At 36.7% G+C, this 16,425-nt stretch overlaps 1 protein-coding gene across 7 annotated transcripts in view; it reads left to right on the plus strand.

The window, feature by feature from the left end:
• SMARCA2 (SWI/SNF related, matrix associated, actin dependent regulator of chromatin, subfamily a, member 2) overlaps positions 1 to 16,425 on the plus strand; it is a 108,408-nt gene that overhangs the window by 69,412 nt on the left and 22,571 nt on the right. For all 7 annotated transcript variants that reach the window (XM_021381277.1, XM_021381272.1, XM_021381275.1 and 4 more), the window contains 2 exons: positions 2,060 to 2,137; positions 4,593 to 4,811. In XM_021381277.1, coding sequence (XP_021236952.1) covers positions 2,060 to 2,137; positions 4,593 to 4,811 — 297 coding nt within the window. The remainder of the gene's footprint in view (positions 1 to 2,059; positions 2,138 to 4,592; positions 4,812 to 16,425) is intronic.

The following is a 16,425-nucleotide window of genomic DNA, read 5'->3' on the forward strand; positions in this document are numbered from 1 at the left end:
GTCCCATCCAGCCTGGCCTTGAACAGTTCCAGGGATGGGACATACACAGCTTCTCTGGGCAGCCTGTTCCAGTGCTTCACTACCCACTTAGTGAAAAATATCCCTCTAATGTATAATCTAAATCTCCCTTCTTTTAGTTTAAAACTGTTTCTCCTTGTCCTATGACTATCAGATTGTGTAAAAAGTCTGTTTCCATCCTATTTTATAACCTTCTTTTAAGTACTAGAAGGCTGCAGTGAGGTTTCCCCAGACCTTTCTCTTCTACAAGCTGAACAAGCCCAGCTCCCTCAGCCTTTCTCCGTAAGAGAGGTGCTCCAGCCCTCTGACAACTTTCATGGTCCTCCTCTGGACCTGCTCCAACAACTCTATGTCTTTCTTGTGCTGTGCGCTCCAGATTTGAATGCAGTACTCCAAATGGGGCCTGACAAGGGCCAATTAGAGGAGGACAGTCACCTCCTTCTCCCTGCTGTTCACCCCTCTTTTGATGCAGGCCAGGATGCAGTTGTTCTTACAGGCTGGAAGCACGCACTGCTAGGCCACATCAAGCTTCTGGTCCACCAAAACCTGCAAGTCCTTCTGTAGGAGTTCTCCCGTTCTGTATACATACCAGGGATTACCATGACCCAGGTGCAGCACGTTGCACTTGGCATTGTTGAAGGTATGTTCATGTGGGCCCCTTTCCCATTCTTGTCCAGATCCCTTTGGATGACATCCCTCCCTTCTGTTGTGTTGTCTGCATCACTCAGCTTAGTATTGTCTGCAAACTTGCTGAGGATGCACTGAATCCCTCTATGTCACTGATAAAGATGTTGAAGAGCACTGATTCCAAGATGGACCCCTGGGGGGACCTCTTGTCACTGGCCTCCGCCTGGACATGGAGTCACTGACCACAACATTTTGGCTGCAACCATCCAACTAATTATCCCCTGAATGGTCCATCCTTCAAACCCATATCTCTCCTGTTTCGTGATAAGGATGTGGTATGGGATCACGTCAAAGGCCTTGCAGAATTCCAGAAAGAGGACAACCTAATTTTGGTTCTCACTGTGGCTTGTACTGTCTGAATATGGTGCATGCTGAAACAAAAGATTATTGTTTCACAGTCATCCTTTCATTATTCAGTTTAAAATTCAAAAGATCAAGGAGTTGACTTCTTCAATAATTAAAACCTTTGAATAACCTCTTTGTTACATTGAATGCTTAGAAAAAGCCAGTACATCATTAAGAAAGGAGTTACTGATTTTATAATTTTTAGTATTTTTCTTAAGAAATTAGTCACAGGTTTTTTTTTGTTTTGTAAGTAATGATTATTTATTTGTGAATGCAGAAATGGTATAATATGTGTTTTACATACTTTCAAAATAACTTGTAGAAGGAAACTTAACATTGTGGAACCTGATAGTATTGAAATTGTCATAAAAGCTATTTAACTTTTTAGTTGAATTCTAGGATTCTGATTGTTTTTTTCCAAAGAATGTTTCTATTTCTGTGAAATAATTATTTTTATCTGAAGATGGGTTCACATCTCTGTTTGTAAGTAGATGATGGGCAAGAGAAAGAGGAATGCTCCAGATACAGTGACATGATGGTCACTGTTTTTTTTTTTTTTTTTTTTGGTGGTAGTACTTTTGAAAATTTGTTTTTTCTAGATAGGGCCATTTTCAGTCTTCTTGCTATGACAGGAATGTCCATATAGTACAGAATCGTATTTCTAAAGGAGTACTGTAGAACATCAGAACAGAAACGCATATATTTTAGCTGAAGCCCTAGCTTTGCTTCTGACCCAGGAAAACCACAAACCAAAATTTCCTGGTTGCATGTTTGCTCATTTCCTCATTCTCAATTTATGGAGGTGGTAATAAGTCCCAGTTGCGTCTAATGGTATCTACTTTGTGTTACTTCTGAATTGCTGATCATGTTAGAAGTTTTAGTTTTGCTTTGAGTTTTTCATGTGTCCTGACAGAAGGAGGCTCAGTGCAATGCCGACCTGATGCAGACTATTACTTCACATTGAACATGAAAGCTTCTTTCTGATACCTTTATTCATCTTTGTGACCAGGAGGAAGATGAAGTTCCTGATGATGAGACTCTGAATCAGATGATTGCTCGACGTGAGGAGGAATTTGATCTCTTTATGGTGAGGATGATATGATCATATGCAGTATATCTTTTCTAGTGTTTTTAGCAAAGGCTTTAACCTTATGTGTCATATAAATGTTGGAAAACTTTGTTGTAGAAATAGCTTTATTTACTTGAACTGTTTATATGAGGAAAGAAGAGCAGACTACCTAAATGCAGAGTTCCTCACAAGACAGAAAAGCTTCAGAGATGCTTGCAGTCAGTAGTGGAACAGTGCGAGTCTGGAGGAAGATTGTGGTTTGACCTAAGAAATTTAGAAAGCCTAAAACTGATAATCACTGTTTGGCTTACTAATTGTACAGCGTGCTTTTATTTTTAAAACTTTTTTCACTTTTGTACTGTGATACTGACAAAGACAACTACAGCAACTGAACAAGATAGTAAATTAGTAGACTGATCGTGCTGTTCTCTTCGTGAATTAGCTATGGTTTGCTGTGATTTCGACAAGAGCCTCATGAACTTTATCTCTGCTACTAGAACTGTTGAAAAATTATCCAAGTAGTTACAGTGACTCAAATGTGAACAACTCATAAATATTAGCACTTCCTTTCTTGTTAGTTGTGCTACAATATTGATGGAACAATTTCTACTATGCTAGGGTAGGCATGGCTTCCACATTTTAGCATCTGTATAATGGTAAGAATTGCTGGTGGACCTTTAAAAGTCACTGAAACAGCAGCAAGAATATACTTAAATACTTAAGTGCTGAGGGGAAAGCATCGTCTCTTCTCATTCTGCCTATGTTACTTTGTTCTGCAGGACTGAGCAACAAAGGCACTCACGGGCTCAAATGGAATTTTATCAGAAAGTGCTATGTAGAGAAATGACATTTATAGGATCACACACTACCAATTTCTTGCTGTCTGCCCAGATACTCATTTGTAGAACATTACTTGCACAAGTCCAAGGGCCATTTTTGTCCAACTAACACTTCTTCAAATGCATAATTGACAAAGGCCATATGCCCCACATGGTGGTATGTTCAGTCATTGCTGAATCTAGTCCTATTTAGTCCTATTTAGTCCTTTCTAGTCCTTTTGTGCTAAGTTTTGTTGAGTGTTATTTTAGAAGAGCTGCAATCTCCAAAGGGTGGAAAGGGTGTGCTTACAGACACTTGCCTTTTTAAACTTTCTCTCAAAGACTAAGGGGATTTGCATGATGGAAACCAAACACAGCTGTTTGATCCAAAACTTGAAAGGAGTAATTTCAGCCCAATTACTGGCTGATGTCTTTCGTGTTCTCCATCACAGCCTGTTTTGCACACATATTCTAGGACTTCTGCTACAACTGTAGCTATCCTCACTAGCTGAGTGTACAAAATGCATAGTGATCAAAAATAAGCACTGTTGTATCAGTAATCAGGGCAAAAACGAAGTAGCCTGAGTTCCATCAAAGTAGATTTGCTGCTGGAAACTGTAGCTTAGTACTTCTCCATCAGATCCAGAAGAAAAGAATTAATCCACGGATCAGAGTAGCTGACAATAATTTATGGCTGTTTGCAGGGAAATTCTGCAGGTCTATCTTATTTAAAAATATATTTTAATTGTTAATAAAGAATTTGGTTTTCATTTATTATTAAGCTGTTCAGTTGTAAGAGGAAAGTCTGAAAACCAAGTTTGGTAGTCAGGTGTTTGTGTTCTTTTTATTAATATTTTAGGTCTTAGATGGTCATATAAAGAGCATGAAGTTAGATTTGTATTTTCCTTGCCTCACTGATACCCGGGTAGCCTTATTCCTTCTGTGCAGATGCAATAAGAATTCAGTGAACTGTAATATCCAAGAAAAAATGTGTTTTGGTTTGTTCATTTAACTAGGCTTAACAGTGCAAAAACATGTATTTTGCTCATATAAATTAAATATTTGTTTTTTTAATCTGAAATAAGGAGTTCCAAAACAATAGATGAGAGAGCAAACTGACTGGTTTCTCAAGAAACTCTTCTTTTGCCACTTTTCAGATTAGAAGTATAATTTGACATGAATCCTGTAGCATTCACAGGGTATTTAGCTATGTATGCAGAGAGAGGATGCATACAAGCAAATTGTGTTCCCATGGCTTTTGGTGGCTCCACATAATGTAGGTAAAAACTCCAGATAGCCCCAGTGTGTCCTACTTTTGCATTCAGTGCAAATGATGACACTTCTGATTTTTCGTCATGTAATAACAAATGTATACAAAATTCAGAGTGCTTCAGTGTAATCTCTGCAACCATTGTCATCTGTTAATAGCGTGCTTTAACAAGGGTTACTTTTCTTGGCAAAATGACATTCTGGCTGCAGTTGACTGTATAAATCAGTGGTTTTAAACTGAGTAGGTTTGGGTTTTATTTTAAGGTGTATTTGAAAAGGGTGTACATATTGCCTTATTTGAGGTAGTTAACTAACCTAAATGAATTCCAATGGTTTGTTTTAGTTGCCTTTACAACTGTTTTATCCTTTCCCAACTACCATTTCAGCGTATGGACATGGACCGTCGTAGAGAGGATGCCAGAAACCCCAAGCGCAAGCCCCGCTTGATGGAGGAGGATGAATTGCCATCTTGGATTATTAAGGATGATGCTGAAGTTGAAAGGCTCACATGTGAAGAAGAGGAAGAAAAGATATTTGGAAGAGGATCCCGTCAACGCAGGGATGTGGATTATAGTGATGCTCTCACAGAGAAACAGTGGCTGCGGGTAGGGTAACTCTTTTTTTTAAAGATGAAGTTTATTCATTTGTTGTTCATTTATTTATTCATTTTTTCATTGAAAACTACAAAGTTGCACAGTGGAAATAGTTAAGATCTACTTATAGTTGCTACTCAGCATTTGCAGCTGCACTCTATTTATTAAATAGCTTAATTTAATCTTTCTAAGAATTTGGAAGTTTTCACAGAAGTCTTCTTTCCCTCATGCTCTTCCTTTCCCAAGTCTTGGCTCTATTGAGGTAGAAAAAAAAATCATGATAAGTGATGTTACTAGAATTCAAGTCAGGAATGAAGAGTTTCTGTGGTTTTGTTGCAATTGGGGAATCATGCCATTTTCTGCAAAATGCACATATAATGAATTCTAATCTATATGCCTTTTCAGAATGGTAGTAGTAGGGGTGCTAAGGAGGTTAAGAAAGTATTTTCAAAACCAGCAAATTTGGTAATATTTTGATATCTAAAACATATTAATAGAGTACTGTGCACAAAATTAGTCTACGTGATTTAAGAGACCATGTTTTTTGGAATAGTTACAGACTCGATGCTAATGTGAATATAGTTTCTATGTATAAAAGTGGGTAGGAATCTTACATACTTGAGTTACAAAATTGATGGTGAGATGGTGAGAGGGTGTAAAGTTTAGGGGAACAAAGTTTGGAATTGGAAATCAACAGCATGTTGACAAAACTAGAGGATTTGATAGTTAACATTTTCAAGTAGTAAGGAAGAAGGACCTAAAAAGATAAATACCCATCTGGATTCTCAACATTTACCTTTTTCTACAGTGGGAAGTGCTTGCAGTATAGCACTCAAGATTATTTTAAGCCGGTTGTTTTCGATGACAAAATACTTCAACTTGCGTGCTTTGCATCTTTGTTTCTCAAACATATTGAGTTCTTATGAGAACTTCATATGAGAACATATTAAGTTCTTTACTGCCAAAAAAAACATCAGCTGAGAAAAAATCTAATCCATCTTCATACTCAGGGCAGACTCAGCCAATCCTATGTCACTTATAGTAGATGTTTACCTGATCTGTTCTTCAGAGCTTTCCTAGGAGTGAGTTTAGAACTCTACAGGAAATATATGTAACTGCTTAGTTTCCCCTGATATGTTTTCTAAATTTTCTTGTTGGATTTTAAACTGGTTAGTTATAGTTTTGATGACTCTGGTCATGTAGATCAGGGAGCTTCCTTCTTTTTTGTTACACTTCTTTGTCTTAAAAGGCTGTTTTTTCCCCCCCTTTTAAGTCAATTCTTAAGGTTAACAACTATTACTTAATTCTTTCCCATATATCCTGTTTTCATTGATTGTTCCCTTTCTGCTTTCCATGCGAATGATGTCTTTCTGTAAGTTTGGTTGAAGGCTTGTCTTCAGAAATTTTTGAGTAAGGAGGAAGAGAAATTCTTTTACATAACTTGTAGGATATTTATTTTTCAGAGTACAGTATTTCATATTTTCAACAGAAGAGATATTGACTTCATTAAATTTTTGATCCATTGTAAGTTCTTAATCATATTCTGTGGGTCTGGCCAGTTTTTCAGAACTATGTTGTGCAAAGTTTATCCTTCATTCCTGCTAAAAGAATTTAGCATATGTGTCCTTGTTGACAAATGCCCCATATTTCATCACCAACGTCATTCTGAATTCTAAGTTTGTTCTCGGGTGAACTCTGGACCCTGTCAGCTTAGTGTTTTTTAGTATTTCTAATGACACCGAGAACACTGAAAAGCGCTGGGCCAACTGTGTGCTTCCATAGTTTTCTGTTTGATAAAGTACTATTAGGAACACGATTCAGAACACAATTTCTGATTGTTACTCTACTTACTTCATAGTAATTGTTTCCATTGTTTGCTTCTGAGACTCTTGTGTGAGACCAGGTCAGAAACGTTGCTAAACTCAAGACTGAATCTAGACTGTTTTTCAATGTGGCTTTTTATTCTTTTGAATAAAATATAGCCCTTCTCCTCCTCTACTGAGTTATTAAGCATGCTCTCAAATCAGCTAAGTAAAAGCTATGGTATATGTGGCATTGTAGGCATTGCTGTGACTGTTGCTTATGTATTTTAATTTCAGTCATTTTCAGGTGATGTCTCCATACTTGAGAAAGTATTGAAATAAAAGCAATTCTAGGAACTGCTACTGTTTTTCAGACTGAATTCACAGGAGTCACATATATATATATATGGTTTTACACTTGTTCAGAATAAAAAGTCCTTTCTGTTGTATTGTCTAAATCAATTTTTTCTAAGATTTTCCATCTTGTGTGTGTGTAAAACAGTGTTCTTTGTTACATCCGTTGTCTTCCTACCACCATCACTTACATGTTCTTCAAGAATTTGATTTTTTTTACTTTTTCTGAAATAACTGCCCAAGAAGGTTGTAACAAAAGATACAATAATCTTGTGCAACATTTTCAAAGTAATATTTAAATAAAATTGTTGTAGATAGTTATTGAACATTTGTTCAAAACCCTATGGTTTTGCCACTGTAACTCGTAAGAAAAAAATTGTAAGAGAACACTGCGTACTGCAAAGAAATTTAAATTAATCATTTTGTCATAACTTGGGTGCAGCAAAACTTGAAAAAAAAGCCAGAAGTGACAATAAATTCTAGTTAAGGAATTCATAAACACCCTTTTAACTACGTATCATGCTTACTCTCCACAGATAACAGTAGATAATTCTATCTTTATTTCAGCATTACAGAAAAACAAGATATGTTCATAGAATCATTGAATGTCTTAGACTGGAGGGGACCTTAAAGATCCTTGAGCTCCAGCCCCCTTGCTGTGGGCAAGGCTCCCACCCACTAGATCAGGCTGCCCAGGGCCCTATCCAGTCTGGCCTTAACACAGCTACAGAGATGGGGCATCCACAGCTTCTCTGATCTATCTGTTTACTAGTTGCAAGGGAAGCCTTTCATTTTTTTTCTCTTCCTGTGGCTGCTATTATAGCTTTATATCTGTCCTCTTTACTGGCCTTTGCAGAGGGAAGCTTTGCATTTCTGGATGTCAATTTGACAAAATCAGTATCCAGTACTCAGCTGCCTCTTTTCCTTGATTTGTTGTTGGGAGGTTTACTTTATCTCTTCTCTGAGTTCTGCCTCAGTCAGCAGCTGCACTTTATACTGGGGAGCTCAGCTACCTGCTGCATTTCAGTTAGACTCTGATCCCTCTGCTGATATACCATATGCTGAATATTCTACTTAAGGTCTCACCATCATAAATATATACATCATAGGAGATCGCTAAAGGAAAGATAATAACTCAAAGCCTGTGTGAATGCATGTATACTGTCAAACTATGTCAGCTTGTTCTTGTCAAGAGGTCAAGTACCTGAGTTTCGAAGCAAGAGACAAAATAATAACAGAAGTTGTAAGTGTGGACATAAACAGTGTCAACTGAGACGATGCTGCTGCCCTGAACTACCTGTAATTCAGTAACAGCCTCCCAGGGAAACTGAAAAATGCAAACAGACTTCATCACTAGCTGTGGCTGCAGCTTGCTCTTCTTTAACTGTTGGCATGACAACCACATTCCCTAAAAATAGGAAGAAGGAGTTTGCCTCCTGGTTTTAGGAGACATATATATTGTGGAAGTGTATTATGCTCTGGGAGATTCTATCACTGTACTATTTCTGTCAGATGTGCAAAATACTGGATCTCTGGGCAAATTTCCTAGAGTCTCATTACTGCTCCTTTAAGGTCTGCCTTGCTTAGGATAAGCTTCAAGAATCAGAGGATTTTTTTCAAAGACCATGAAATAGTGCATTTGATCAAGGAGCGCTTTCCTGTTAAACATATTCTTTGCTATCTGGGATACTTACTCTGTACTCATCTTCATTCTAATAGCATTGACTTAGGCAGAGGCTTCAAGACAGCTCTTGCCTGACCATGACAGATTATCTAGTTCTCACTTTTTTTTGTCAGTCATCTACAAATCCTTACTGTGAGGCTAAATATCTGCATTCTTCTTCTTGTTCAATTTAACTTCTGGCTAGGTGGCATGAATAAAATTCTGTTCTTTTGTTGTTCAGTTGATTTGAAATAGCTTTATTTGTTGGCCAGGGAAACATGTTTGTGTCCAAAACGAGCATTGTCCTGTTTACCTCCTGCAGATAGGCAGAATCCAAAAGGGCCAACTGTATCCTGGGGTTCACTGAGCACAGCATAATTGTCTGGTCAAAAAAAGTGATTGTCCAACTATACTCTGCATTGGTGCAGCCTCTCTTTGAGCACTATGTGCTCTTTTAGGCTCTACAATACAAGATGGGTATAAAAATGTTAAAACATGTCCCAAGGAGAGCAACAAAATGGTGAAAGGGCTTGAGGGCAAGATGTATAGGGGATGGCTGAGGGTAGCTGATTTGTTCACCTTAGGGAATAGAAGGCTTGGAGATGACCTCATTGTGGTCTATAACTTTTTCATGAGGGGGAGGAGAGAGGGAGGTGTCAATCTCTTCTCTCTGGTTACTTCTTCTGTAGCCAAATCTTAGCAAGATGCAGTGGAAGTAAATGTAGTCCATGAAAGAGCTAGGACTACAGTTTCCTCACAACTCATTTGTAGAGGGTGTAAACTCTGTCATTATACCAGATGTTTTACTGATTTAATTAATTAATTAGGTCTCAGAAGAAAAGGGTGGCAATGCTCTTTAAATGAAGGAAAGTTGACCCCAGAAAACTTCTTAAAAACAAACTAAAAATTCATTATGCAGTTCCTTTTCTGAAAGATTGAATTTGAGAATTTTTTTATGAAGAAAAATATCAAATATAAAAGGTCTCCATTTAAATACTAAGCATTATGAGCAGTATGACAGTTATCCACACTGCCAGTCTGCCAGGACAATTAACATTACAATTAATGATATCCTGCCTTTTTCCAGAGGAAAAGAATATATTCTATGTAAATGTCCATGAATACTGCTCTACTATTCAAAGAAGAAAGGTAAATGAACATTTTATGATGCAAAGAAACAAGTCTACATTAGTATATAAAGGAAAGGTGAACAGCAACAGCAAATATTTGTCTCAGGCTGTGAACCCTAAAAACTGTAGTAGTAATGGTCTCATGATACCTTTGTTACTGTACTGTCAGCCGTACTGCTAAAAATAAGTTGATTCAGAATTCTGAGTAAGTCAGAAAGAAGATACCAATAAAATTTAAAAAAAGGAAGAAAACTCTTCTCCTTCCAGTATTTCTCAGTAAAATGAATAGTCCTAAAATGCTCCAGAATTTTGTCTGTGCAACAAACATATGCATCTCTGTCATACTGAGCAAGATAAATGGGAAAAAATGACACATCTCAGTCTTGTTAGATTTTTCTTGAGGATGAATTACCTGTAAATCAGAAGCCAGGAAAACATGTATCTTACTTCAACTGTTTTTCTCTGCTGGTGAAAATTGTATGTAATAGATCACTCGCAAGTAGAAAGACTGCAGCAAGTAGCAAGAAAGACTTGTTTGCAGTCAGAACCCTATTTCCGTCTTTCACCTTTTTGTAATTAGTGTGAAATAAGATGCTTCCTATGTGAATTCCTGTCAGAAGTTTTCTTGCATTTCCTGCTCTTTTATTTCAGAAACTTTCCCTTTCATTATCAGGCTGGTAGAGAGATTCTCAAAATTCTTCAATTTGGGTTTAGACGTTATTGTTTTCTGGCAAGGGAAACTTCAAGGAATCAAGTCCTGTTCAAGTAAAGAAGAGTAAGTGTAACAACTTCACAGCGTTATTTATAAATCTTAAGGAAGAAGAAATGAGCGAAGTACAACTGAGATGCATAAAATGGCATTCATCAATTGAATATTATCTTCACATACGCAAATCTGGAAACCAATCATTTTTTTCTGGACAATTTAAGAAAAAAATTATGTTTAGAAAAAATTATGTTTTTTTCCAGGCTAGATAGTTCTATATTAATATCTCAGGGATGCAGAAGCAAATGAAGACGCATCTAAGGACAGTATTACTCTTCAAAAAACTTGTACTGGGTCTTGATCATAGTTAATTCCTGTTTTGTTTTTCTTTTCTATTTGAAATTACAACTGTAAGGTAAAATTAATTTTTAGCACTTCAATGTAAACAATCTTTTTTTCCTCATAAATTTACCTGCAATATTTTCATAGATGGTATTATTGCAGAGTCTTTCTTAAATTATTTGCATCTTGTTCTTTTTGTACATTTTTCTTCTAATTTCATTATCAATATACTATAAAGTTCTAAACAATCTGAAATGCACAGATTACAACATAGTTCAGAGAAGCTATTCTTAAGAACCCTTTCAGAATTGTATTTATCATGTAACAATGTTCACATGTGAGGGCTGCCGTGAAAGTAATGCCTCGTGTTTTGTTATGTTGGCCAGCAATGTCAGAGGCGGATGCTGGTGGTACGGCAGTAGAGGTGGAACATTCCCAGCAATATTCCATTACACATTGTTGTCATGTGACAGATGACAGCAGAGGGGCACTCTGACAAATGGTGACAGACATGGAAGTGTGGATGAAGCAAAGGTGTGTCATTGAATTCCTGCACGTGAAAAAGATCACACCCGCTGACATTCGTCGACACTTGCTGAACGTTTATGGAGACCAGCCAGTGGATATGAGCACAGTGAGGCAGTGGTGGTGCATTTCAGCAGTGGTAACAGTGGGTCACCTCCGCTGGTGCAGATTGTTATGTGCACAGCGTGCTGTCTCTTGTTAGTTGCTGATGAAAATGCATAGCTAATGGTGGTGACTGTGTCGAAAAATAGTTTTGTAGCTGAGAATTGCTCTATCAAAAGTGTTATTGTGTGCTTTGTGTCTGTTGTATTTTCTGTGAGAATAGGAAGCATTACTTTTGGCGTGACCTATGTGCAGCGTTTTCTAAGTCTGTTATGTACTGGCTTCCAGTCCTCTTGTTTTGAATCAGAGAGTTTCTAGACAGTGATAAAATGAACAAGAGTTGTTTGGTAGGAGGTTTAGATTTTCAAAAGGACAGAGAGAAGATTTAGAGAAGAAACAAAAAGACAACAAACCGAACCGAAACAAAGTAAGTCTTTCAGTGATAGATTAAGAGGTTGATAACAATAATTTCTGGCATATAATTTTTTAAAAAAATTCCTTTCTTTCTTTCTTTTTTTCTTTCCCTGGATGAGGTTGGCTCGATCAACAGGCTGTTTCTTCAAATTAAATCTACTTAATAAGACATAAAGCACATGTGTATTTTAAATGGGAGGAATAAATCTCACTTATTTTTGAAAGCCTGCTGAAGTCCACAAGAGATTGTGGTTGAGCAAATGTAGACCACGGAATAAAGATGATGATGTTTTGCCATTTAGTGTCTTAATACAGTAATGTATTTATTCTCAGTGCTCTGTTTACCTAAAGAAAGCGTATTCACAGTCATTACGATAAAACTAATTCAGGTGTTCCTTTTTGTCACTCAGTTCCTTCCCAACAATGGAACTTACGTTTGTGTCAGTGTAGTTCGCTGTAACAGGGAGGAGCTTTATCAGTGCTGTCCCTGTGTGATACTTTACTTAGTGATTGTCATATTGCAGATAATGATTATACAATAAAATGCAAGTGTTTATACTAGACCAGAAACAGAATACAGAGGATAAAAACATTACTTGTGCAAAATTTTAGATAGATACTTTCTTTTTAATTTTGGATAAGGCAATTTTTTTTTAAAAGTGAGTATGTACTTGAATTATAATGTCAGGCTTCTTTTTCACATAAGTCTTTAAATCAAATGCAAGGTATTTTTTTAAAATTTGCAGTATTGTTACTCTTAATATCCAATTAAAAGCATAAACTTAGAGTTTCTGTGCTAATAATAAAGCAACTGAACAATTTTTAAATGCAAAACAGAAAACAACTTTCTCCCACTTCTCAAAAAGAAGCAATTTTCAATGATGTGAACATGCGAACTCTTGACATACAAACATTGTCTGAAAAGTTAGAGTTCCTTATTTTGTGGAAGTCCAGCATATCTGAGAAGAGCTTTTATTACAAGTTTGTGTTTTTGTAATAATAGCATTTTATTTGCATTTTTTAAGAAAAAAATATTCTTCCTTTTCTTACTTGTGTTGGATGGAGAATTTTTGGAATCTTCCTTATCTGTAGTAGAATGAGTCATCAGTGAAAATAAAGAAGCACTAGTAGGGTTCACTAATTCTTTGCCTTGGGCAGATGTGAATTTATATGGTGTTTTAGTTTAGACCCAGCAAAGTTGGAGTGGAAATTTGTTGTCAAGTGTTATCTGAAATTCAGTTAAAATAACTTCTCCAATCCTCTTTTTACCTCCAGATATTTAGTCATCGCACATTTGATCTTATTGTACATCTTTGCCTTTTTATCTTTATCATTAATAGACTGATCTCTATGCTGTAATGTAGTGAGAGCAGTCTGGTTACAGAGAAGGAGGACTTCCTCTGGAGAGCCAGCAAATAATTCTGATGTGTGGAAGCTATAAGATACCAAGGTATCAGGAATGTCAGCATTGAGAAACTAAGCAGAACTGGATTTTGAAGTGATCTTCAGGGAAGATACATTTCAGGTTTGAAAGTAGAAGTCTTCATCAGCTGTCAGACACAAACTGAGAAAAATTATAAAATTAAGACAAGATTTCAAATGGAGCATAGAAGGAAAAAAGTGGAGTTTATATTGGAATATCACTGCAGGATTTAGATTATTCTGAAGAGAGAAAATGGTAGGTACTGGTAGATAAGTGACATTTTAGTGCTTTTGACACCTTAGCCTTTTGTAGCGTTCTTTCACTTCTTTCTTCTCTTTGAAATTGTTAAATGGGAACTTCATTTTGTAAAGCTTTTTGTTAATAACTGCATTACTGTTAGGTTTTTTGTTGTTAAGTCCTTAACAGCCTTTAAGTTTAGTTTCTCGTGTTCAGTTGTGTCAGAACAGTGCGGTCCTGATTTCAGTTGGGACACAGTTGATTGTCTTCACAGTGTCTGATATGATGCTATGTTTTGGCTTTAGGAGAAAAACGCTATTGATAACACACTGATGTTTCAGCTGTTGGTGATCAGTGCTGCACAGAGCCAAGGACATTTCAGTTTTTCAGCTCTTTGCCCTGTCCTGCCAGCGGGGGGTTGGGGGGGCACAAGGAGCAGGGAGGGGACAGAACCAGGGCAGCTGACCTGAACTGTCCAAAGGGATATTCCATACCATATGGCATCATGTGAAAAAACCATAAAACTGAGAAGAGTGGAGTCGGGGTGGCAACTGCTGCTCCAGGGCTGGCTGGCATGGATCTGCGTGAGGTGAGCAGGTGCATTGTACATCACATTTTTGTAGATATACATACGTATTGTTATAATTACAGTCATTTCTCTCTCTCTTTTTTTTTTTTTTCTTAGTAAATAGTTTCTATTTCAACCTGTGAATGTTACATTTTTTTTCTGATTCCCTCCCCTGTCCCTCTGTGAGCTGAGGTGGTGTGAGCAAATGGCAGTTTGGTACTGAGCTGCTGCTGGGTTAAACCACAAGTGCCTAAGTTATTTGCTGTCCCTGGAAAAGCTCATACTTCTGAAAAATTTGCATAGCTGAGCTAGTATTCGAGCATAGGGAATTAGAAAGCTAACGTTCTTTTCTTGTTCATTTATGTTTTCAGGATTTTCAACACATTTTTATCATCTAGTAGGTTTAACGTCTCCCTATCACATTTTTCTTCCATTCTGCGTGTTTAGTTTCTACAACTGTAAGTAATAGCAATGGCTTTCAGTATGCCTTAGCTTAGTCATACTGTAGTTATATCAAAGGAAAAATAACTATCTTGCAGTGTTGTGTAGTATAAACATTAGAGACAGGACTTACATACCGAAACTGATAATATTCTCAGCACCTCCAGTGATCGACTGTTTGACCACATTCAAGTTGTTTGATTCCTGTAAAATGAGTTCAAAACTGATGTAGGACCTATGTGATGCTTGACTTGTGGAAGATAGTCACAAAACAACACAGTGCTGTAGCTCTTCATGTTTACTTGGGTCCCTAAGTGTTAGCTGAAAATGAGTTCAATTATGCGTCACGTTTTCAAGATTCCAACTATGTAGCTAACTCTGCTTCTCTAATGCCCTATTCTTCTAATGGGAGTACAAATCAGTTTCCATTTTGATCTTTACTTTGTTTCTGTGGTACTCTTATAGCATAGTATCCAGATTTACTACGATTGCGGATTTACTAAGTGCTTCCAAACAGCTAAGATAGTTTCATTTATGAACAGAAAAATGTAATTGCAAGCAGCAGTAGTAAAGCTGACTGTCTAAGAAGCAACGTCTGCTTGCCTTCTAAAAAACCAAATTTTTGTGTTTGTATGGGTTTCTATTTCAGATAAAGGAGGTTTAGCTTTGTAATTTATGGCCAATATACTCTTAAAATTTTGATCTCCCAGAAAGCTTTAATGGTTTTAGCTATTGAGAAAGGAAATAGTTTTGTCTATGTGGACTGGGATACAGCAGTAAGATTCAGAAAAGCTCAAAAGTTTTGTCACTTCTAGACTTAAAATATGTCATGACACTGCCAGTGGCTGCTTCTCTGCCTTTCATGAGGTGTTCAATCCTTTGTAAAATTGGACTCTATGAAATCATCACAGCATCACAGCTTTCTTTCAAAATAAAGGCTTTAGGCTATTGTACTCTTCTGTCTTGTTTCCTTAAGAGAAGGAAGGTGTTAAAGTTTTATTTGTGTACTGTTTTCCTTGACTCTCTCACTGTTCACCTCACCAATCCAGAGGCAGATGAGTATGGCAGATGTCTGTGCTCTCTTGCACAACACATCATCTGCCAAGAACTGGAGATTTGTGTCTGGGATTTGTATTGCTATCATGAAACTAAAGGCTGGGAAGGGCATTGTCTTCAGTGTGGCACTTCAGTCCTAGAATAGTAGTCTTTTATAGATAAGAGTTCAATCAGATGGATTAGTTTAATAGATATTCTGTTGTATATGCACGAGTAGGCACATACATAGATTATTAACACCTCTGCTCATACTAGATTTTTGTGAGTTTTAAGCCATCATCTAGGGCAGCATAACTCATAAGTTTAAATTTTGTTTGAAATACTACAATTTATATCCAAAATGTAGATTTACTGTTTAGGAACTAATCTTTATCGGTTGTCGTATTAACAACATTTTTGAACTGCTTGTGTTTTCACATTAGTTTGCAAGTGCTATCAGAAGAAATTATAAAGTAAAGAAAAACTGAGTTTACATACATGCACGTAAATTTTGAAAGCTGAGTATAGTAATCAAATGGTGTAAGTAGAGAAATTTTAGTGTTCATTTGCAGGTCTGTGGTGTGCTAAGAATGAGTTTACTACCTGCTAGTCAGTAATTTTAAAAATAGAAGCATAAGAGTTATTTTCTTTGGGTTTTATTTTTATTTTGAATTTTTACTTCATTGCTAAATGTGTAGTATTTTAAAAAGATGTATCTTTATTTTTTCCTTTGTTGTCATGATTTTTTTGTCAAAGTGTTATGTACTCTAAGCAAGAACTATATGTAGAATTATAAGGTATCTGTACACCCTGAGGTGACGCTAACACTGTTATTTTTGGGGAGCAGAACATTTAACAAGGAAACAAAAGCACAAATTATTGTA

The sequence above is a fragment of the Numida meleagris genome, chromosome Z (assembly GCF_002078875.1).
Source record: "Numida meleagris isolate 19003 breed g44 Domestic line chromosome Z, NumMel1.0, whole genome shotgun sequence".
NCBI lineage: Eukaryota > Metazoa > Chordata > Aves > Galliformes > Numididae > Numida > Numida meleagris.